This window comes from Coenobita brevimanus, chromosome 45 (genome assembly GCF_032717465.1).
Source record: "Coenobita brevimanus isolate Jiangsu-jjx chromosome 45, ASM3271746v2, whole genome shotgun sequence".
Taxonomy (NCBI): Eukaryota; Metazoa; Arthropoda; class Malacostraca; order Decapoda; family Coenobitidae; genus Coenobita; species Coenobita brevimanus.
In genome coordinates, this window is record NC_136998.1 from 36,904,676 (window position 1) to 36,930,240 (window position 25,565).

Here is a 25,565-nt window from a genome sequence, read left to right on the forward strand (position 1 = left end):
AATTGTATTATACAGGATTTGAGCTAAGCTTGTATTGTCTCATCTCTTTTCTATAATATTTATTATTCAATCTAGATTTAAACACATGGATGCTCTCAGCTTACACCATCTCTTCCTCTAAATTATTCCAATTGTCAGTAGTTCTGTTTGGATTCTCCCCCCCCCCCCCCAATCACTGAGGCATTGACTACTCTTCAGCTTGAATTTATGTCCTCTTGTTCTTCCATCATCTTTCACAAAGAGGTCCTCTCTGTCCATGCCTGCTATTCCTCTTACTCCTGTAACATTGCAATTAAATCTCTCTCGTCTGTCTCACAGGATTGGCAGTTTCGGCTTTTCTAATCTCTCCTCATAAGATAACTCCCTCAAGCTTGGTGTCAATTTTGTGGCTATCCTTTGTATTCTTTCAAGTTTTCTGGGATGCCTTCAAGTGTGATGACAATATCACTGTTGCATATTCCAGTCTCGTTTGTATCATGGTCACTATTAACTCTCTCAGCATCTCTTCATCCATATAATTAAATACCACTCTCATGTTATTCAGTAGCCCGTAAGTTCCTCCAGTAAACCTGGTTATGTGTTTCTCTGGTGATAGGTTATCCTATATAGTTACACCAAGGTCCTTTTCTTCTTTTGCCTTTTTTATTATTTCATCTCCCATCTCGTACTCATACATTGGTGTCTTATCACTGACTCCCATTTCCAGTACCTGACATTTATTAGTACTGAATCCAATGTCCACATTTGACTTCACTTGTAGAGTTTAACTAGATCTTTTTGCAGTTCCTTACAACAGTTTACTACTATAATATGTTTCATAATTTTTGCATCATCAGACAATAAACTCATAAAAGTACTCAACCCCTCAGGCATGTCATTTATATATATCAAGAACCTACTTGGGGCCATCACCAAACCCTGGGGCACTCCACTAATTACATTTTTCCACTTTGAAACCTTGTCTTTTATTATGGTTGTTTATTGTCTTCATATCAAATAAGTTTCCATCCATTTCAGTGATTTCCCATGTATACCTCCATAGGTTTTCTGTTTTCATAATAATTTTTTGTGTGGCATTCTGTCAAAGCCTTCTTTAAATCCAGGTAAATACAGTCTACTCATCTTCCCTTTCATGAACAGTGTCTGTCACTCTACAATAGAAGCTCAACAAATTCTTAACACAAGGTGACCCTTCTCTAAATCCAAATTGCTTGGACATTATTACCACATGCCCTTCAAGGAATTTTATGCATCTTTTTCTAATGACATTTTCACATAGTTTGCAGACTGTACTGGTGAGGGAGACCAGTCTATAGTTAGCGGATGCTCCCTATCACCTTCTTTACATATTGGAACTATATTTGCTCTTTTTCATTCAATGGGTAGCTCCCTACTTTCTGTGGAAGACCTTATAATACCTTAGATAGGCCTCACTAACTGGTCGGCACATTCTTTCAAAATCCAACCAGTTGCTTCATCTGGTCCCATTGCCATTCTTACATCTGTACCCTTCATCAACTGAAGTATCTCATTTCTCTCAACTACTGCTGTTTCCAATTTCAGGGGTTGCATCCTTGTTTCAGGTTCTAGGAATTCCTCTTCTGTTACAAATACAGTACATCCCCCTAGTACACACCTATATGGGCGACAGAGGACGTCGCATACTAGGAATTTGTGTACTGTGAATACATAAACTTATGGGAAAAATTACATATAGGCGGCACCCCCCTTCATGGGCAACCCTTGAGACGCCTTTCATACCTGAGTATTGTACAATACAGGGAAACTGTCTAAAACATATTACCTAAGATAAAGTAAACCTACAAGATTATGGATTTACTAGGTAAATCATTGGTAGTAGGTGGTGGCGACCATCTTCCACGCACTTGATGTAGTGCTGCCTACTTCTTCCTTAGCCTTTATCATTCTTTTTCTGTGCCTGCCCTCCTCTCTTCGTATATCTCCCATCATTCTTGTCACTTCTTATTGCTCTTCTTTCCATTACAGGTGGCTGTACATTGAGTGACAAGCCAAATGGTTTCCTGGAAGCCAAAAAACCATTTACAGTGCTGGGTGGTAACCATATAACCAACCCGTACGTGCTCCCTACATGTCAACAAGTGGGTTGGTGGAGAGTTAGTGCCCCTCCCCGTAAAACCAATAACTCAAAGTCAAATGGCCACCCCTTACGGGATTATGGCGTCTGGCAATAGATAGATAGACCTTTACCTGTTATCGCTTCCTGGGGAGGCAATCTTGCGTACCCGGAGTAACCCCGAATTCAGGCCACTCTTTGCTGCCCGTCTCGCTTACAAGGAGTTCAATTCGCGTACTAATAAAAAATACCCAAAAAATATAAAAAAAAAAGGTCCTAGCGTACAAGGGGGATCGCGTACTCAAAACTCGTGTACTGTGGGGATGTACTGTACCTACTGCAATTTATCATTGTTTCCTATTTCTTCTTTTTCATATAGTACCTCACTATCTTTCAATCACACTATGCTGTTTATTGTTCTCAATTTACCGTTAACAAACTTGTAGAACAGCTTGGGTTGTTTCTTGCTTTCATTAACCATATCCTTCTCATATTTTTGTTCCTTCTCTTTCTTGCTTTCATTAACGATATCCTTCTCGTATTTTTGTTCCTTCTCCCTTCCTACTTTTACATATTCATTTCTTACTTCTTTATACTCTTTCCAAGCTTTTTCAGTATACTGTATCTTTTTCTTACTTTAGCCCATGCTCTGCTCCCAATTTCAAGTGCCTCCCTACATCTTTTATTAAACCATCTTTCTTTCTGTCGTCCTTTTTTGCAGCAACTTTAGGAACATGGTATCAGACTCCCTCATATATTTTCATAAAGATATTATATTTCTCCTGGATACCTATCCCCCTCTCCATTTCACTGCAGCCCATTTTTCTGAAATATTGTCTTAAGGAGTCAAAATCTGCTCTCCCATAGTTATATTTATTTTGTCAATATGTCTTTTCTCTTTCTCCTGTGTCTCCTAATATCTCCATCTCCATAACCAGATGGTCACTCATTCCTATGGGGCAATGATACTGTAATTCCTGTATGTCTTTAGTTTCTTGTAAAAATCAGATCAACTCTTGATGATGTATCTTCCCCCCTAATTCTTGTATTTTCATTAACCAACTGTATTAACATATTTTCCATTATCAGGTCCATCAGTCTATACCCCCAGCTTTTCACATTGTTCCTTGCGTCAATTCCTTCCCAATCGACCTCTCTACAATTAAAATCGTCCACTAGCGGCAATTTATTTCTCTGCTCGGTTATTTTCCTTAACATATCTAGAGACTCGCTCACTCATCTCTATTCCATGCTCTGGTCCTTGGTGGCATATACAGTACATCACTAATATGTCTAACTTTTCTCCATGTTCTTCCGCTATTTCCACTCCCAGTATTTCCTCTTCGGTATTTCCTAAATGTACCCTTTTTGCATTTTCCTTTTAATCAGTCATAATCATCACTCCTCCTCCAAACTTTCCTTCTCTGCCGTTCCTTCACACATTATAGTCTTTCCAACAAGCACCAACCAAGCATATGTGCATCAAATTCACTCTCTGATTTAGTTTCAGCCAGACATACTGGCTTCTTTTCCCCAATACAGTCTCCAAGTTTTAGCGTCTTCATTTTCAATCCATCCACATTTGTATACATTACCTTTATCATATGAGCCTGAGCCTTCTGACTCTCTCCTTGGTTGCTCTAACTTTACCTCGGCCTACTAAGTCATTTTGTACTTTTTTCTTTAGTCCTTCTTTATACTGTATACCACTTTGAGTTTAATGTCCTTCACTCTTCAAAAAAACACATATCATTGTCTCTCTAATCTTTTATCATTTTTGTTTTTTTGCCTCTTCCAGCAATGTTTACAGTTTAGTTCTCTCATCAGAGTTTACATCTTTTCATATCATTACTTTTTTCAGATTTTCATTATCACTCAGCCTATATGCTGCTCCCAACACTGCTTTTGCTGACATTTAAATTTGTAAATTTAACCCGGATGGACCTAACGTTAGGTCCTTCTGTTTTATACCGGCTTACTCTTCTTACATCCCCAGTTTCTCGTTCCCAGTTTCTTCCTTCTTTATTTATCTTGGTAACTAATTTAGTGATCTTAGTCACCGCTTCATTCTTCCTAGCCTGTATTGATTTCTGCTCTTTCTACACAGCTCTGAAGATGATCACACATCTATTCCTTTCAGCTGTGTTCCTCACAATTTCCTCCTTCTCCCCCCCCAAAAAAAAAAAAAAAAAAAAAAAAAAAAAAAAAACTTTCACCACTTCACTTTCGAAGATGCCTTTGTTTTGCCGATTTTCTACTTCCTTCACTTTGTCGTTTGATTTTCTCTTTCAGTTCTGACATCTCTTCACGCCCTTTAATAACCCATCCTGTTTGTTCTTGCACTCGTTCCAGAGCTGTACAGATTTTCTCAGTCTTATGTTTAGTTTCACCCAATTTTATTCTTGATTCTTTATTTTCCTCCTCTAAAACACTGATTTTCATCTTGAGGGCTCCCCCCTTGGCAGTACTCAACTCCTGCTTCTCTTCTGTTTCACTTTTCTTTGTCTTTAAACTATCATTTGTCATGTTCTCGGTTACTGCTTAAATCTTTGACATTCAAATCGTTAATGCTTTTATTAACTCAGGCATGTTGGTTTGATGGTCAAATCCCTCAAAATCACCACATTCATCAACCTTTTGCAGCTCCGCTCCTCCAACCCCGCCTGCCATTTTCTGCTTTCACCACAGCTCCCACAGAGCATCCAAATGTTTCAGGTATACAGGTAAATCTCTCCACCTTTAACTTCAGTCACAGACAGTTTAGAGATGGGCTGTCATTCTGTATGCAGTACTAAAATTATTAAAAATTTTGGGGAGCCTTCCTGCAGGTGCGTGTTGTCAGTCTTGTTTACATCCATGTGTGTAATTCACCGGGTTGGTCAGGATCACGTGATAGTTATGATCGTCAGCTTTTACCCTCCCAGAAGAAAGCTGAGAGCTGAAATAGTCCGATTTAAGGGCAAACCCTTGACCTTCACATACGCACACACCCATCTCTTTGCTCAAGAGGGACAGTACCCACCCACTTCATCAGTGAAATTTTTTGCCTCCCGAGCAAGGTGTGAAGCCCCATCTTAGCAGATGCTAGGCAAGAGCATTACCACTGAGCCGGCAAGTGGTGTGTGTGTGTGTGTGTGTGTGTGTGTGTGTGTGTGTGTGTTCTTACCTAATTGTTTTTATCTAATTGTATCTTTACAGGAATGAGTCAAGATCATACTGTTCATTGTTTTAAACCATTTTATCATACATACTCTTAAATTTATGAATAGTTTTGGCACACATTACTTTATTTGGTAGTGCATTCCACTGATCAATTGCCCTATTTGGGAAGCTGAATTTCCTTATGTCTTTATTGCCTCCCTTTTTATGTAGTTTTTTTGCAGTGTCCTCTTGATTATGCTTCCCCATAGGTCATGTATTCATTTACGTATATTTTCTCTTTCCGTGAGATGCCATAATATAGCATAATCATGTCCTCTCTTTTCCTTCTCTCCTGTAGTGTTGGTTGATACAGTTTTTTTTAGTCTTTCTTCATAGCTTAGATCTGTTAAGATTGGTACCCATCTTGTAGCTACCCTTTGTACTTTTTCAATCTTATGTGTTTTTTGAGATGAGGATTCCAGACTGTTGATGCATACTCCGGGATTGGTCTGCTGAGTGATGTTATTATCTTCTCAGCATGTCTCCATTTATATATGTGAATGCTGTTCTCATATTAGCGAGCAGTGAAGCAACGTTGGGTCTGGTTAGTACATGGATGGGTGACCGCCTGGGAACACCAGATGCTGTTGGCATAACGTTCCCCCTACGTGTCAAGTGGGGTTGGTGGAGGATTAGTGCCCCTCCCTGTAAAACAATTAACTCGAAGCCCTTGGCCACCCCGTTTGGGATACATGGCATCTGACAGTGAATGAATGAATGGATGTTTTTTTTTTTTTTTTTTTTTTTTTTTTTTTTTTTTTAATGCGAGGAAGAAGGAACCAAAGGCCATGAGCCCGCAGTAACAGTTACATGTTACGCACCATCTCACTTATGTGGTCGTCTGGAGATAGTCTGTTATTGATAGTCACTTCTAGGTCCTTCTCCCTTTCTGATGTGTGTAAGGTTGATCTTCCTAATTTATAATCCCAATCTGGCCTTTTCTCACTTTTACCAAACTTAATTACATGACACTTGTTCACATTCATTGCCATTTGCCATTTATTGCTCCATTCATGAAGCTTATTTAATTCTTCTTGCAGTTCTTTGCAAGAATCTGTGTCAGTAATTTTCCATTGTATTTTTGCATCATCCGCACACAATTTAGATAGCTTCCATTTCCGTTGTTACTGTCTGTCATTTATATATACTAAAAGCATAATTGGTGCCAGCACTGAGCCCTGTGGAACTCTGCTAGTCACTTCCGGATGAGTAATTTCCCCTTAATACTGTTCTCATTTCCCTTTTTCTGAGAAAATCCTGCATCCAACAGTACAGATTGTTTTGGATACCTCCTTGATGGTACAGTTTCCATAAAAGTCTTTGGTGCGGTACTCTGTCAAATGCTTTCCTGAAATCTGAATAGATACTGTCCACCCATCCTTCTCATTTCTGTAATGTTTCTGTAACTCTATCATAGTAGCGCAATAGATTAGTAATACGTGATTTTCCCTTCCTAAAACCGAAGTGGAAAATGTGAGTGCGTTTAAGTACTTGGGTAGTGTGATGAGTAAGGATGGAAGTTTAGAGGATGAAGTGCTTGAAAGGGTACAGCAAGGAAGAAAGGTTGTTGGTTCCTTGAAAGCAGTAATAAGAAGCAGGGAGGTGAGCATGGAAGTGAAAAAGTTACTGCATGACAGAATTGTGATACCATCTCTAACGTATGGAAGTGAAGCCTGGACCTTATTGGAGGGACAGAAGTCAAGAGTGAGAGCATTGGAAATGAGTTATTTGAGAGGAGCATGCGGAGTCACATGGAGAGACAGACTGACAAATGAGGAAGTGAAGGATCATTGTGGTGTGGATGTGATAGGAAGTGTTAGGAGAAACACATTGAGGTGGTTTGGCCACATGGAGAGGATGGAGAGTGAGAGACAAATGAGAAGAGTGTATGTGAGTGAGGTGGGGGGGGAGAGGGAAGGGGAGGCCAAGGATGAGATGGAGGGATGGAGTGGAGAGGTATATGAGAGAGGGGGGTGTGAGCTGTAAGCCGAGGAATGAAATGGCGGGGGACAGGGCGACGGGATTGAGACGTCTTGCAATAGATAGATAGATAGAAAACCGAACTGCCTTTCTGTTATCATAATGTGTTCTTCTAGATGTTTTACCCAAGCTTTTCTTATCAGCTTTTCTAGTATCTTACTTACAACACTGGTTAGTGATTCTGGTCGGTAGTTGAGTGGATTCTGTCTATTCCCTTTCTTGAATAGGGGGACAGTGTTTGCTTTCTCCCAAATATCAGGTAGTTGACCTTGACCTAAGTATGTATTCCATGAATATTAAATACAATGATCTGCATAATTCTTCTGCACATTCATGTAGCACCCAACCTGAAATTTTGTCAGGACCATTTGCTTTTCCTTTGTCTGATTTACTTAACTCTTCTTGTACTTCTTTTTCAGATACAGTATTTGTATATCTGGTATTACTTGTGGCCATGCATGTTTCATATCATCTCTCTCAAAATTACTTTCTTTTGTAAAAACTGATTGGAAATTTTTATTTAGTGCTTCACAAATATCTTTCTCTTGTGTATAAATGATCCCCTCATCCTAATGGACTGTATTTTTCTTTAGCTTTGGTTTTGCTTTGGATGTAGCTGTAAAAAAGCTTAGGTTGATCATTACTTTTATATATAATGTCTTCCCCAAACTGTCTCTCAGCCTTCCTCCTTATCTTTGTATAATCATTTCTTGCCTGTTTATAGTTGTTATATGCACTCTCGCTATTTTGTATCCTTTATCTATTCCACAACAAGTCTCTTTTTCTTTTTCTTTTTTACATCCATCCATCCATCCATCATCCAATCCTACATTGCCCCATGAGGAGCGTAGGAGCCCGGGGCTAGGCAGTTGGTCCTGACATTTAAGATGAGAGGGACCAGCCTCACTCATCCGTGAGTCGCATTACATGAGCAATCAACCTCAGCCATTCCTTGGATATAAACCTTCACCGGGTCAATCCGATTGGAGTGCATTAATTACCCACTAAACCACCAGGCGCCAAAATTTGGTTATATGGTTACCACCCAGCATAGTAAATGGTTTCCTGGTGTTCAGGAAACCATTTGGCTTGTCACTTAGTATAGAGTCACCCACAGGCAGCAGGAAGAGGAAAGAAAGAAAGACAGAAGAGGGAGTGTAAAGTCACCCGTAGGCAGAAGGACAAGGAAATAATGAAGGAAAGAAAGACAGAAGAGGATGGAAGGAAAGAAGGATGGAGGAGAGGAAAGGGCAGACACCCAACAGCAGCACTACATTGAGTGAGTGGATGGTATTCTGTATTAAATCATTTCTTTATTTTCATTTCTGTTGCTTTGTGCTGAGGGATGTAATTTTGGACTCCTATTTCCGGGTGACTTTGCGCTCCCTCTTCTGTCTTTCTTTCCTTCATTCTTTCCTCTTCCTTCTTCCTGTGGGTTACTGTACACTCAGTGGCAAGCCTAATGGTTTCCTGTTCACCAGGAAACCATTTACTGTGCTGGGTGGTAACCGTATAACCAAATTTTGGTGCCTGGTTGTTTAGCGGGCAATTACTGCACTCCAATCGGATTGAGCTGGTGAAGGTTTATATCCAAGGGATGGTTGGAATTTATTACTCACGTAATCCCATTCAGGGATGAGTGAGGCTGGTCGCTCTCATCTTAAATGTCAAGACCAACTTACCCAGTGCCGGGCTTCTGCGCTCCTCATGGGGCAATGTAGGATTGGATGATGGATGGATGAATTTCTAAGAAGTACCTCTTCAGGTCATGATACCGTAGTTGTCCATTTTGTAGTTTAGACTTTTTCTGTAACTCTCATTACTGGTAACATCATATGCAATCCTGAAGTTACAGTTTAATACTGCATGGTTGCTTTTGCCAAATGGGGGGTGAGACATTACATTGTCAGTTTCATTTTCTTGCCTGGTAAATATAAGATCTAGTACTGATGGATCATCAAGTCCTCTTTTTCTGGTGTTTTCCTTTACATGCTGTGTTAGGAAAAGCTCTTGCACCATATCCAGGAGCTTTTGATCCCAACAGCTTTCATGGCTTTTTACATCTAGAGTATTCAAATTTATATATTGAAGTCTTCATTGTATATTATTCTTTCAGATTTCTCTTCCATTCTATGTGGTAATGTTGTTAAACCTTGAATCGTACTTTCTGCCAGGTCTTCATATTCGCCTCTTTCCCAAGTGTTCGTTTTGGGTGGCATGTATAAATTTGCCACAATTAATTACCCTTCAGATGTGTTACATTCCAATGCAATCAGTTCTACTTGTGAGGGTATATCTAGTTTTATTTCTTTGAATTGTAGATTTTTCTTTAAGATTATAATTCCTCCTCCCTTTCTAAAATTTCTGTCTCTTCTTGATATTTTGTATTCCTCCAAGTTTAGGGTATCGTTTGATATCTTTAGGGTTAATTTCAGTTTGGCAAATAATATGTGGTTCTGTTTCTTTGGTATAGTCTTCTATCTCTAACAAGTTAGACACCATTCCATCTCCATTTGAATACATCAGCCTAATGATCTTGTTTAGATACTTTACATAACTTGAATCTACTACCTTCCTCCTTTTGTTCCCTGTTGATTATTTACCACTTTCTTACCTGCAATCCAATTACTTTGTAAAAAATATATATATATATATATATATAAAATATATATATATATATATATATATATACTCTTCCCTTCCTCTGCGCTTCCCTCATTCTTTGTTTTTGCCTCCTCCCTCTTCTCTTTAGTATTCCCAATTCCTCTTGAGTTAGGCATCTTTTTATCCATACACTTTTAAGTTCCTCTTTTTCCGTGAGCTTCTTTGCATTTTTTAGTATTTCCTCCACAGTGTTCACACTCTGGAAGGTTACTTTTAGGGGCTTTGACTTATTTAGCTCATATTTCCCAAGCCTTTTATGTTTCTTTATGTCTTTATTACTGAGTTTCTGATACTTCCTTCAATATGCTCATTATATTTGCCATCTCCTTTTTCTCTCTCAATTTTTTTTTTTTTTTCTTCCTCCTCTATACCAGTGATTACTATAGATTTGTTGATATCTGGTGAATCTTTGACCAATTTTGGGTTTTTTGGATTATTTTTTTCACCTCCTTTCTAATACTTTTTTCTTCGACTCTTGCTTGTAAGTTTCTTTACTTTCACCATTTCAGCATACGTAGTTTCCACATCATCTTTGTAACTTTGGATGCATGCATGCTTGTAGGTACATCACACTGGTTGGTGTTTCCTGTGCATCCATTCTTTAATCAAACATAACTCATTAAATGATCATAACATTTCATTAAAAGAGAGTTTGTTATATTGAGGGTTTATTGTACTGTATATGATTACTCCTATTTTTAGACATTATGGATGTAACATGAACATTTCAGTACAGTGATAGCTTTATTTTTTTACTCTTTTTTTTTTTTCTGTGAAACATTCCACAGTTGAATAAAATCTTTTGGTGGTAGCAAGAATGAAGTAAAAACAGCATCATTGTACTGAAATAGTAAAGCTGTTTACACTAAGGAATGTTCAGAGTTTAACATGGAAAATTTTGGTATGTTTTCTGCAGTGGAATTACCAGTTTGTTCTACTGTTCCATATGTTGGTTATCAGGTTTTGATGGATGGCTTTTTGTTTAAGATTTGCCTATGATTTGATTCAGCAGATATCACTGTTTCACTCAGGTAAGTATTAACATCTTGAATCCAGTGTGTGTGTGTGTGTTTGTGTGTGTGTGTGTGTGTTTTTTTTTTAAATCTCCAGATGAGTTTATTCTGCTATGGGGAAGCTTTTTGAGCCAAAAGAGTTAGATGTAGCCGTAGTTAATGCCTTCATGATGTGCAGTCTCCCCTAAGCTGAGTCGCATCATCTGATCGTGGAGGAATACAGATAGAAATGACATCCTTGGGCTTAACCCCTTAAACGCGGCCGTGAACAGTCGCGCCCCCCCGAGTGGCGGGGTTGTATCGCGGTCTGAGTACCTGTAGGAAAATATTAGCCAAAAATCAGAGATTAACCCTAGAACATTATACTTGGTATGGCAGATAGTACTTACATTCAGCTTTCTCCAGAGACAGGTGTTGAGCCTTCGTGGACTACCCAAGGACTTGTGGAGACTTGCAAAGTTGGGTAACCAAATCTTCACTTTCACACCTCCAGCAACCCGGTTTCCCCTCTACCACAGCCTCATTCTGTCACAGTAAACTTTATACTACAACGTAAAGGTAGTTAGGAATCCGTATTTGTACAATAAGCACTGAAAATAAGGCTAAAATCAACAGAACGTACGGCCGACATGCAGCGCGGCGGCGGTCCTCCCGTCACTCAACAAACATTTCCATTTTCACAGCTAAAAACATGTATACTACATTATTTTCAATCATATTACTTCCCAAAAGATCACCACGGCGTGCTTTTTATTCTGCCTTACGCCCGTCACTTTATTCTCGTTCCTGTCGGCCGCTTGCACTGACTCGGAAGAGCTAGAACTCGCCATAATGTCACTTTGAAAGCCTGCGGTAAACTGACGCTAAACAGGGGCAAACCGTGAGAAAAAAAGCTAGTGTTACAACTGGGGAAACAAGCGTTTCCTATTAGCATAAACTGCTTGTGAGAGGAGAGCATAGATTTACAGTTCTGAGCACTCAGAGCGCTGCCATGTATCACAGCCAGGCTGGCAGGGGCCGTGGTGGGGGGGGGACGGGGGAAAAACGCGATACTTGGCAACAACGGAGGTCAGTGGTACAAAGGTCAAGTGTGCTAAAAGTAGCTAAAGGGTGGTGGTACTGATAGACAATACCAGCTGGAGCCTGCCTGCCCGCGGTTATTCAAAATTTACTAGAATCGCAAACGCGACGCTCCGCCGTTATGTCCTTTTTGCCAGGCATCGCAAACGCGACGATCCGCGTTTAAAGGGTTAAAGGGTAATGGATCTGTAGTCTCTTGTATCCTGTATATACTGTATTGTTAGTTCTGATGTTAGTGTACAGTATTATGTATTGAAGGTCTTGTTCCCATATTAACCCTATATATATAAATGAAGGGCCTTTTCTATATCTTTATCAGTTCATATTAGGTCCACTGCAGGACTGGACCTTCTCAGAGGTAGAGAGAGAGCCAGAATTAGCCCTAACCTTTGCTAACAAAATATGAATGGGGAAGGGGTGCCTTTATGAAGTGATGCATGTGAAATTGAAAGTGCATTGACTCTGTACTTCCATGTGTGTGTCAGAGGTAGAATTTATTAAGAAATTATCATACTGAAAGGATTAAAGATTATTTAGATGAGGGACTGATGCACCATATTCTTCATATGATACTATAGTTATGTAATGAAACAGTGGTTGGTACGATTTATTGTAGTACACGCTAGATAGGTTTTATATGTTTATTTCTTCATGGAGAAGGGAATTCTGAGGGTGCTCTTGACAACCAGCAAACATTCTCTAAGGTATATTCAAAGGATTAGCATAGAAACACCTGCCATTTCCTACTTATTCCCATGTGAAGAAGGGGCAAGAAACTGCAAAACAGTTGGAGGAATTATCTCCAAGCCAGTAATGTAACCACCTTATGACAGTGTATCTCCTCAGTAATGGTAAGTTGTAGTAAGCTGTGTGCAGAGTTTATTTGTTGTGATCAAAGTCTACCTGCATGATAGGTTAGTTACCATTTGCATGGTTTTAGTATCGTTGTTAAATTTTATAGGTGTGTTAATTTGCCATAAGTTATAGACTTCAGAGTTTTTGTACATATTAATGATTAGACATTTTGAAACATATACAGTAAGTGATGTGCAGTACTTAGTTATAATAGTATTTTAATTAATTTGTTCAAAAGCTTTTTAGTCTTTATTTTTCATAAGTGAATATCATTATTTTAAGTATTTCTAATTCAGCTGTGGAACCTCAGAATTGATTTTATTAAAAGAAAGGTTATTGGTGCTAACAGATTACTTGTTAAGTGTCCTTTTAATGTCTTATATTTTCTGGCATAAATTTGGGAGTTAGTACCAGAAAATTATTTGTCATAACTGTTTAAATATTACTTTTAAGAATCTGGCTTTTTTTGTGTGTTACCACTGCAAATTCAAATTACCCACTTCCTCCTTCTGTTGCTCTTGTGTTCCATCCTTCTCTACTTTATTGTTGTTAGCCATTCACATATTACCAACTGTTTATCCTTGTCCCTCTGCCCCTGTCCCTCTTCCTGTCTATCTGCTTCTGTCCCTGATTATCATTTGTTTATCATTGCCTTTCTGCTCCTGTCCTCCTCTCTTTCCCCCTCTGCTCTACTGGAGCCCTCTCCCTTTGCCATTTTGCTCTTGTCCCTATCCCTTTGCCTCTGCTGTATTGCTCTCACCTTGCCTCTCTTCTGTCCCTCTCTGCTTCTGTCCCTCTTTGCATTTCTGCTCCTGTCCCTCACCCTTTGCCTTTCAGGTCTGTCCCTATCTTCCTCCCTCTACTCCTCTCCCTCTCTCTTTACCTCAGTGCTCCCTTCCCCTGTCTGTCTCTGCATCTGCTCATTTCCTATTTCATATACCTTTCTGCTCCTTTGACACTCAGAGCATCTCATAAGGTGTCTCCATGTATTCTTTCTTCCCTTGTATTCCATTATACTTGTATGGCAGTACAAGACAGTACAGCTAAAGCCTGTATGTGAACAAGATACATATCCATACAGTGAGCAGCTGCATTTTTAGTGAAGAGGTGTGGGATTGTCGGGGGGGGGGGGGGTTAACAGTGAAGCATATTCCCTTAACTTGTAGGGAATTAATTTAATTGCTTTTTTTTTATAAGCGTTCATTGTACATTAGATTTTATATTGCTTGAATGATGTACAGTAATACCTCTCGGGCTTGACTTTTGAGTACTATGCTGTTATATGTAGCTTGAGTTTGCTAAATATGGTTTTTGTCCATCATTACATTTGTACTGTTAGTTTAGTGAAAACATGAGAGTATTTGTAATTATGATTCAAGTACACGGGCAACATCTTAAATATCATGGGCAGGAAATTGGTTTAATTAAAGAATACGTCATTGAGTTTTTTTTTTAATAGATGATAGTCTGGTTAATTAGCTGAAAGCCTTTTACCATAGGTAAAGTATAAATCAGTCATCCATTCGCTATTGCTGTCTGTTATTTTATTTTCAGTTTCAGTGCCTGTATAATATAGACCTCACCAGAACCCTGATTTATTTATATTATTCTCTTGCATTCATCCCTTTTCATTTCATAGTCTTTTATCATGTATCATCTACTTTTTTCTGCCTAAAGCATCTACAACTTATAGTGATATGAGATGTAATTGAATATTTTCTCTAGTTACTAAAGCTTTATCCTCCATATTCCTCCATCACCTAATCATTGGAATATCCATTGACTCTTTATCTAGTGTTTCCCTCCCAACCTTAAAGCCAGTAAAAGGGCTCATAATAAACTTATTTATTTAAATTGTAAATGCCATTTGTCTCCCAGCTATTAATTTCAAGCTTTTTCTCATCACGGATCTTATTCCCCACCCCAGCTGATGAGTTTAACCTGTTCAATCTGGTGATGTAATGTTTTGTTTATTTTTGCTACTTGCAGATGATTTTATTCAGCCAAGGAAATTCCATTTGTACTGAATGGGTAAATGAAGTTTATAGATAACCTCTCCAGTGTGCAGGCATCCCTAAGCAGAATAAAACTTCCTTGAGATAGCAAGAATAAAATACAAAGTATCTTTGGGGTTGTTGCTGTTTTAGTGCCAAGCTCATCTGAGCATGAACCCAGTGGACTGCAGGGCACAGTAGCCCTTTGCTGCAGTCAACAATCCTCCTCTGAGAGGATAGGGAGGGAGTTGATGGATGTTTGTATAACTGGACAGCTCTGCTGCATGGTTGGTTATACAGTGTTGGTGCCACTGCATGAAAACATCCCTCTCTAGCACCATGCCCTCAGATTGAAGGGATTAAATGAACATCAGTACATTAATTTTGCTTTGTGGTTTCTCCACCTCAGCAAGTCCTTGAAATTCTGTCATTGCTCTTTCACCATCATTTAGCCGGTGTAGAACTGATAGTGCCGTCAGTAATTTGCATTGTTGTTGTTCTGCAGGTGTCTCACAAAGCTCCACAGCCCCTGGTTTTGTTTCTGATAATGCCTTTGATGCTGTATTTGGCAACAGTAGTACAGCCCAGAGTAAGTTGTATTCTTAGCATGCAGTTTTTTTTTTTTCTCTCTCTCTCTCTCTCTCTCTCTCTCTCTCTCTCTCTCTCTCTCTCTCTCTCTCTCTCCCCCCCCCCCTCCAAAGAGTATTCTTTCATTATTCTCTTCTCTGTTGAAATTGCAGTAAATATTACAGTGACTTTGTTAGTTGCTTTTAACCCTTTATTACTCGGTCTCTCTAAATCATGATTAACATTGGTTGGAAGTAATGATGTGGCTAGCAAAGTTCAGAAGTGGCTGAATAATTGTGGAACAAAGTTTTGGCTTTAATTTTTAAAGAGCATTATCTCACAGTTGACCTTGGATAATGTAAATGTAGTTGTCAAATACACGTGTAGGCTAGGATTATGTTGCCAAGATGTTGCTTCTAACAGTTAACAGGCAATATTATTTTCTGTATATAAAAATGCATCTATACTTCTTGCTAATGACAGCACAAGTAATGTATCTGCTGAATAGTATGATAGTGTAAACATGTTTTGAAATAGTTTGGTGGTCTATTTATTTTGCTTTGTAGTTTTGATGTACCTCTCCTATGCTATAGTGCATCCTCCTCCTCTTGAGATAGTATTTTCTGTGCCTCTGAGGATTAACCCTCATAAAGGACAGGATGCTTCCCTCAGTTGGGTAAAATCATCTGGCATGAGCCAGAGTATAAACTCTGTGTCTCAGTTGTCCTTTTGGGGTTATATGAGACATATTCCTACCCTCAGAGGATGGAATGCGTGCCTTAACTGAAGAAAGCAAGGAAAATATTGGTAGCAGCCAGAGTGAAATCTTGAGTGTCCCAGTCATCCTTTTAGGAGTAAGACTAGAGGATGTTGTGGTACTGTAGTAAGCTGCCATGCACATTACAATGGGTTCAGTTACATTATAATACAATATTATTTTAGTACCATCATTTAATCTATACTGTATTAAATTTGTTTGAACTTATTACATCAATCAAGGTTATTAAAAGTAGGCTGGATATTTGATAAGTATGCCAATAAAACTGCAACTGTAAACTCACATTTCACAATGGTCTTTCTGTAGATATATTGAACCCTGTATCTGATATATCTAGAAAAGTTCCAGTGCCGTATAGTGGAAGCTTAGTGAAATCAACTTTTTGCCTTGCTCAGACTGGGTCTTCCTCAGAATGATCAGTCATTCTGATACAGTATTGTAATATCCTGTTTTATATCAGATGTAATTGAGAATTGATTTAGGTTAGGGATTTTACTTTTCAATAGCCAGTTTTTGACATTACTATAACAGGAGTGCTATTTGACCTGGTCACTACATAGGTTTCTTATTCATACGTAATTCCTTTTTTGCTTTAGTTGTAAAGATAGATATACCAGAAGATATGACATTAACTTTTGCAGTTCTGTTTTGTAGTACAGTATATGAAGCATCACAGAATTTTTTTGCACTTTAGTTTATATAAATCACGAAGTTTAACTGCGTGCAGTACGGTATATGCAGTGTTCTTTACGTATTATTAGGGTGAATCCTCATCTTTCCTAATTTTGTATAAAGAAATATGGAGAAAACTTCACCAATGCATTTCCAGGAGTGGAGTAGTACTAAAACTGTGTGGTTGTATTGTAAGTTGGAGATACAAGTAAACTGTGGGATAATGTAAAGCATTTCCCTGTTAGACTTGCCCTTTTTATTATATACTGTATACGAGGTCTATCCAAAAAGAAACTGAACTTATTAAATAGTGCACCAACTAGTTGGCATAGCATGATTGTGATAGGAGCGTTGTGTAGCAACAACTTTGAGCTTTAGTCCAGCACTAGCTACACTATGCCATTCATTTAGTTATTGATCAAGGTACACACACTTAAGTGAAAATTTGTTAAGTGCTCTTGGCAATTTATTGCAAGTTGAATAATGAAGGATCCTGAAGAGCAGAGTGTTTGTGTGACATTCTGTTTTAGATTGAGAAAAACTTTTACAGAGACTTTTCATAAAATTGTAACATGGTTCCGGGGAGGATTGCTTGAGCCATGTACAGTGTCACAAGTGGTTCCAGCAGTTCAAGTTGGGAAGAACGTCCACTGAAGACAATCCCAGATCTGGACTGCCTTCCATGTCAACAGATGCCAGTCACATTGAGAAAGTGCTTTCTGTGATCCGTGAAAATTGTACTAGATTGTCCATGAAGTTTCTGAAGTAGGCACTTGTAAAAGTTCATGCTACATGATTTTAATTGAAAAACTGGAGATGCATTGTGTTGCCGTAATTTTTGTACCATGTTTACTGACATGAGCAAAGAGAGAAGTATGTCACAGTCAGTCAGAAGCTGTTTGATTGTTCAAATGCTGATGAAAACTTTTACAAAATGCCATAACAGGTGATGAAACATGGGTGTACAGCTATATCTCCAAGGAAAAAGGCAGTTGTCACGGTGGGTTGAAATATTGTCATTATGACCATAAAATCACTTCAGGGTCGCTCGGATGCGAAGGTGATGTTTATTGCCTTTTTTTAATTGGAAGGTTGTCATTCCTCATGTCGCTTTTCATCTGTAACTTTTTGGCAAAGCACAAGATGACTGTTGTCCCCTAGCCTCCCTGTTCTCTGGATTTGACCCCACTTCCCCCCCCTCCCCCCCCATTGAAATCCACTGTGAAAGGTTACCAGTGTCAGACAGCAGAAGAGATTGAAGAAAAGTCACCAAGTGCACTAAATACACGTTCCTTGATGACTAAGTGACGTGGCATGATGTGGTTACTGTTAGACTAAAGCTCAAAGTCGCTATTATGTAGCGCTTCTGTCACGATCTTGGTACATTGGTTAGTTGGTGCACCATTTAAAAAGCTCGGTTTCATTTTGAATAGGTGTGTGTGTGTGTGTGTGTGTGTGTGTGTGTGTGTGTGTGTGTGTGTGTGTGTGTTTACCTGATTGTATTTACCTAATTGTGATATACTGGAAGTGAGCTACGCTCGTGGGGTCCCATCTCTGTTTCTCAGCAAGTCAAATTTAGCTTTAAACTCGTTTAAGTTTTTAGACTGGACGATTCCTTTGTCCAGGCTGTTCCACAGGTCTATACATCTATAAGGAAAACTATATTTCTTGATACCTTTCAGGCAGCTTGGTTTCTTCAGTTTCATTCCGTGTCCTCTTGTTACTCTTTTATCTCATAAAAACAGATCTTCTTTGTCAATTTTATCTACTCCCATCATTGTCCTGAACATTGCAATCATGTCGCCTCTTTTTCTCCTTTCTTCTAAGGAAGGCAAATCCAGCTTTTCCGGCCTCTTTCTGTACGACATCTGCCAGACTGGGGACCATTTTGGTTGCTGTTCTTTGTATTCTCTCAATCTTGTTTATATCTTTCTTTTTGTGTGCTGCATAGTCTAACCTGGGGCGAATCATGGCCACTATCAATTTCTTCATCATCTCCTCATCCATATAATGAACAGCTACTCTTATATTAGTCAGGAGTTTATACGTCCCTCTAACTCTTGTTAATGTGTTTTTCAGGTGACAAACTGTCCTGGACCAGCGCTCCCAAATCTTTCTCTTCCCTTGCTTTTGTGATTGATTCATTACCCTTCAGATAATTCAGTGATGGCCTCTTGGTACTTTTTCCCATTTCCAAAATTTTACATTTTCTTGCATTGACTTTCATTTCCCACATCTGGCTCCATTCGTGTATCCTGTCCAGATCCTCCTGCAGCATTTTACAATCCTCCTCAACCTCTACCTTCCTCAAGATCATTTCATCATCAGCAAACAGACTTGCATAACTGTTCACTCCATCTACCATATCATTTATGTAAATCAGGAAGATTACTGACGCCAACACCGATCCCTGTGGGACTCCACTTGTTACTTCTCCATCTAGATATTCTATCTTTTATTACTGTCCTCATTTGTCTGTCTCTCAAAAAGTCTCTCATCCATTCCAGGAGGTTCCCCTTCAGTCCTCCTGTATGCTCTAGTTTCCACATTAGTCTCTTATGGGGTACGTTGTGGAATTTCTTCTCCAGATCTAAATACACACAATCCACCCATCCCTCTCTCTCCGGAAGGACGTCAATCGCTCTTGAGTAAAAACTCAACAAGTTAGAAATACATGACCTTCCACTTCTGAATCCAAACTGACTGTCAGCCGAAATATTCATCTCTTCCAGATATTTTACCCATCTATCTTTCAGAACTCTCTTGCACAATTTTGTGACCATGCTGGTTAGAGACACTGGTCTATAATTCACGGGTTCTTCCCTGTTTCCTCCCTTATAAACTGGTACCACTTTTGCCCTCTCCCATTCTTGAAGCACTTTCCCCTCTTGCAGAGAACACACAATTAGGCTGTGAATTTTATATGCCAGTTGGTCTCTGCTTTCCTTCAGTACCCAGTCAGGGGCGCACCCAGGAATTTTCTAAGAGGGGGGCCCGAAGTGAGGTGAGGTCAGGTAATCCGATAATTTTCGGAGGTCACATGCAGGTTTAGAATCAGAGAGCTGCTGGCTCATGTGTTACTCTTTGTTTGTACTTGCCAATTTTTCATGTTTTGCTGTTATCGAAATCAATATATATAAATTTTTAAAGGACCCAGAGCTGAGGGGGGGTGCCCGTGCCCGTGCCCGTGCCCCCCCCCCCCCCGGGTGCGCCCCTGTACCCAATTAGAGATTCCATCTGGTCCTGGGGCTTTCCTGACATCTTGAGTTTCCAGTAATTTATTTACTTCCTGTACTTCCACTTTTATATCTTTTATCACTACATTTCTAGTCACTCTCCTTCCATAAACTCCTTTTCATTAGTGACAACTGATTGGAAACATTTGTTCGTTATTTCTGCTTGCATTGCCACATCTTTATAGACCTCTCCTTCTACCTTCAGTTTTGTGATTCCTTCCTTTTGTTTCAGTTTGCCATTAACAGATCTATAAAACAGTTTGGGTTCATCCTTACATTTGTCTATTATACCTTTTTCAAAATTCCTTTCTTCCTCTGTACATATTCTTGTGTATTTATTTCTAGTTCTTTTATATTCTTTCATTGTATTGTTGTTGCCTTTTTTTCTCCAATTGTTCCATGCCGTGTCTCTCTCTTTTTTTGCTATCATACACCTTCTATTAAACCACTCCTTTTTCCTGTTTTCTTTCCCTCTTACTCTTGGCACAATTTTTCCACTCCTGAATTATAGAGGCCTAGAGAAATATCTCATTTCCTCTGTATCTCTCTTGTTTCTCTGAATTTTCTCCAATCTGCATTTTCAAAAAATTTTCTCAATCCTGTAAAATTTGCTTTTCCAGAGTTGTATCATCTCTGCCTATAAAGCTCATCTCTTGGCTCGACGTTCCCTGTTATTATCTGGAACTCAGTGACCACGTGTGTGTGTGTGTGTGTGTGTGTGTGTGTGTGTGTGTGTGTGTGTGTGTGTTTGTGTGTGTGTGTGTGTGTGTGCGTGCATGCTTGCGTGCATGTGCGTGTGTGTGTGTGTGCGTGCATGCTTGCATGCATGCGTGCGTGCATGCATGTGTGTGTGTGTGTGTGTGTGTGTGTGTGTGCATGTGTATTTGCCCTGTTGTATTTACCTAGTTGTATTTACGAAGTTGTGATTTACAGGAAAGGAACTACAGTATGCTCGTTCTGTCCCATCTCCGTAACTGCTAACGTTCTGCTTGGTTTTGAAATCATGAATATCCTTGACATTTATCGCCTCGTTATCCAGGTTATTCCATACTTCATAAGTTCTGTATGGGAAGCTGTATTCCTTAATGTCTCTCCTGCATGTGATCCTTTTCAACTTTTTTTCTGTGACCTCTCATTTCTCTTTCGTCCCTCAAAAGTAGGTCCTCCCCATCAAGCTTCTCCACCCCCTTGGATACTGTGTACACATTAATCAAATCTCCCTTTATTCTTCTTTTTTCTAGGGTTGGGAGATTTAGTCTTGACGGTCTTTCCATGTACAATAATTCTCTCAGGTCAGGTACCATCTTCATTGCTGCTCTTTGTATTCTTTCAGTCCTTCTTGTATCCTTTTTAAGTGGTGACCATACCACTGATGCATATTCTAGCCACGGGTGAGTCATTGATGCAATCAACTTGTTCATCATCTCTTCATCCAGATAAGCAAATGCGACTCTTTTGTTTCTCAAAAGGTTATACATATCGCTGGTGATCCTGATTGTGATATTCTGGTAAAAGGTTGTCTGAAAACAGTACCCCTAAGTCTTTCTCTTCTTTAGTTTTACCAATCCATTCATTCCCCATTCTGTATTTTCTTGTTTGTCTCTTTGTACTCTTTCCAAATTCCATTGCTTTACATTTGTTTGCATTAAACTGCATTTCCCACCTTTGACTCCAGTCAGATATCTTAACAGGGTCCATTTGCAGCTGTTTACAGTCTTCCACTTTTTTCACTTTCCTTAATAGCTTAAGTTATCTGCAAATTGACTTATATAACTGTCTGTTCCTCCTACCATATTATTTACATAAACCAGGAACATGACTAGTGCCAAAACTGACCCTTGAGGTACACCACTAATTACTTTACAGCACTCCGACTGCTGATCATGTACGACTGTTCTCATCTCCCTATCCTCCAATAAATCTTTCATCCACTCAAGTAAAACTCCTTTTAGACCTCCTGTGTATTCAAGTTTCCACAACAGTTTTCTGTGTGGTACCTTGTCAAATGCTTTCTTTCGGTCCAAAAAGGCACAATCAATCCATCCGTCCCTCTCTTGCCTACCGTCTGTCATTCTTGAGTAAAAGCTTAATAGGTTTGTAGTACATGACCTTCCTTTTCTGAAGCCAAATTGACGATCTGTTATTGTATTAGTTCCTTCAAGGTATTTGATCCATCAGTCATTCACTGTGATCTCACGAATTTTTGCAACAACACTGGATAGTGATACTGGCCTATAATTTAGTGGCTCATCCTTGTTTCCTCCATTGTATATAAGGACCACATTTACACTTTTCCAGTTGCGAGTGACTTAACTTTTTCCTAGTGAGCTCATTGTGATGTCATGTGTCCTTCCTGCTTGTTCCTTTCTACACTTTTATTATCCAGTTAGACACTCCATCTGGTTCCAGTGCTTTCCTAACATCTTGTTTTTCCATTAATTTCATTATTTTTTGTACAGTATATTTACTTGTATTTCGTCCAGCACTAAGTCCCTAGGTCTATCACTATTTTCATTAAACTCAGTGTCACTTGCCAAAATGGTTTGACAACATTTGTTCATCACTTCAGCCTGTTCCCTGGATACTTATAAATGACACCATCTACTTTGTCTGTATATTCCTTATCTTTTTTAAAATTTTCTGTTTACATATCTGTAGATGAGCTTCAGTTCATCCTTGGATTTGTCTACTACACTCTTCTCGTCATCATCATCATCATCTAATCCTGTGTTGCTCCATGAGGAGCGTAGGAGCCCAGGGCTAAGCAAGGTGGTCCTGACATTTGAGATTAGAGTGACCAGCCTCACTCATCTCTGAGTGGCATTATGTGAGCAATAAACCCCAACCACCCCTTGGATGTAAACCTGCATAGGCTCAATCCGATTGGAGTTCCATAATTACCTTTTAAACCACCAGGTGCCAAAATTTGGTTACTGTATGTGGTTACTACCCAGTGTAGTAAATGGACACCATTTGACATGTCACTCATTGTTGAGTCACCCATAGGCAGAAGGAAGAGGAAAGAATGAAGGAAAGACAGACAGAAGGGGAGTGTAAAGTCACCCATAGGCAGAAGGAAAAGGATGGAATGAAAGAAATATAGACAGAAGAGAATGGAAGGAAAGTAGGAAGGAAGAGATGAAAGGGCAGGCACCCGAGAGCAGCACTACATCGTGTGAGTGAATGATGAGTGCCCCTACCCACACTCTTCTTGCATATTCTTATTTCATGTCTTTGAATCCTTACATATTCATTCCATTCCAGTTTTTATATTTCTCCCATAGATTGTTTCCTCCCTTTCTTCTCCATCCCTTCCTAGCCTTTTCCCTCTTCATTCTTGCTTCTTCGCATCTCTTGTTAAACCACCATTCCCTGTTTCACTCCTTGATATTCTTCTTCAGTACATATCTCTTATCTTTATCCTTGTATATCCATAAATACTCATCCCATTTTTCTTGAGTACCTCTTGCCTTGTTGAAATTTCTCCAGTCAGTTTCTATGAGTAGTGGTAGGTGGTGGCGACCATCATCCACTCACATGATGTAGTGCTGCCTACTTGTTCCCTAGCTTTTATCATTCTTTTTCTGTGCCTGCCCCCCTCTCTTCCTGTTTCTCCCATCTTTCCTGTCACTTCTTATTGCATTTCTTTCCTTTACCGGTGGCTTTACATTGAGTGACAAGTCAAGAAACCATTTACAACGCTGGGTGGTAACCATATAACCAAACCATACGTGCTTCCTACGTGTCAGCAAGTGGGTTTGCGGAGGGTTAGTGCCCTTCCCTGTAAAACAAATAACTCAAAGTCAAATGGCCATCCCTTACAGGATTATGGGATCTGGCAATAGATAGATAGATAGTTTCTGTGAAGTATTAGCTTGTCAAAATCAGCTTTACCATAATTGTCTATCTATCTATCTATTGCCAGATGCCTCAATCCCGTTCAGGGTGGCCTCAAACAAATCGCCTCCACGTCGCCCTGTCCCTCGCCATTTCACTGCCCTGCTCCCAGCTCACACCCTCCTCTCTCATATACCTCTCCACCCCATCCCTCCATCTCATTCTCACCTCCTCTTCCATCTCCCCTTCTCCACCTCACTCACATACACTCCCTTCGTCAGTCTTTCACCCTCCATCCTCTCCACATGGCCAAACCACCTCAGTGTATTCCTCCTAACGCTTCCTATCACATCCACATCCACACCACAATGCTTCTTTATATCCTCATTTGTCAGCCTATCTCTCCATGTGACTCCACAGGCTCCTCTCAAATAACTCATTTCCACTGCTCTCACTTTTGACTTGTGTCCTTCCAACAATGTCCAAGCTTCACTTCCATACGTTAGAGTTGGTATCACAATACTGTCATGTAGTAACTTTTTCACTTCCATGCTCACTTCCCTGTTTCTTATCACTGATTTCAAGGAACCAGCAACCTTTCTTCCCTGCTGTACTCTTTCAAGCACTTCACCCTCGAAACCTCCATCCTTACTCATCACACTACCCAAGTACTTAAACGTACTCACATTTTCCAATTCCTCACCATCCAACCTCGCTGTACATTCACTGACTTCACTTCTCTCAAAGACCATCACTTTACTCTTCCCTACATTCACCTTTAGATTCCATTTCTTACACACTCTCCCAAACTCATCCACCAAGCCCTGCAGCTCCCCTTCGTCTTCACTCAACAGCACAGTATCATCTGCAAACAACAGTACAGGGAGTTTCCAAACACTACCCTCTCTCACCAGGGCCACTCCAACATCCACTACCCTACTTTGTACCTCTTTTATTACCTCATCCATGTACAGATTGAACAACCATGGAGACATGATACATCCCTGTTTCAACCCAACCTTCAAAGAGAAAAATTCACTCAGTTCACCATCCACACGCACTGCAGCCTTCGCACCATCATACATACTCTTCACAGCATTCAACAACTTCCCATCTACTCCATATATTCATAATACTTTCCACAATCCTTGTCTATCTACCTTGTCATATGCTTTCTCCAAATCCATGAAAGCCACTTACAACTTCTTTCCTTTCTCTAGAAACTTTTCCACTAAAGATCTAAGAATGAATATCTGATCTACACAACCTCTTCCCTTCCTAAAGCCTTCCTGTTCTTCTCCAACTAATTCTTTTGTTCTTTCTCTAACTGTCAATAACTATCCTACCATACACTTTTCCAATTATACTAAGAAGACAAATACCCCTATGATTACCACACACTTCTTTCTCCCCTTTTCCTTTGTACAAGGGAATAATTATATCCGACTTCCAATCCTCCGGGACTCTACCTTCCTCCCAGGCCAATCTGCACATCTTCCACATCCATTGTACTACTATCTCTCCCCCATGCCTCAGCATTTCACCACACACACCATCAATTCCTGGGGCTTTCCCCAATTTAACTTTCTTCAT

The 25,565-nt window shown here is 39.6% G+C and overlaps 1 protein-coding gene across 1 annotated transcript in view; it reads left to right on the top strand.

The window, feature by feature from the left end:
- The window catches only part of lap (phosphatidylinositol-binding clathrin assembly protein lap), a 188,034-nt gene that overhangs the window by 148,538 nt on the left and 13,931 nt on the right, over positions 1 to 25,565 (top strand). Inside the window, exon 14 of the mRNA XM_080271288.1 lies at positions 15,388 to 15,471. Within this exon, the coding sequence (XP_080127414.1) occupies positions 15,388 to 15,471 (84 nt within the window). The remainder of the gene's footprint in view (positions 1 to 15,387; positions 15,472 to 25,565) is intronic.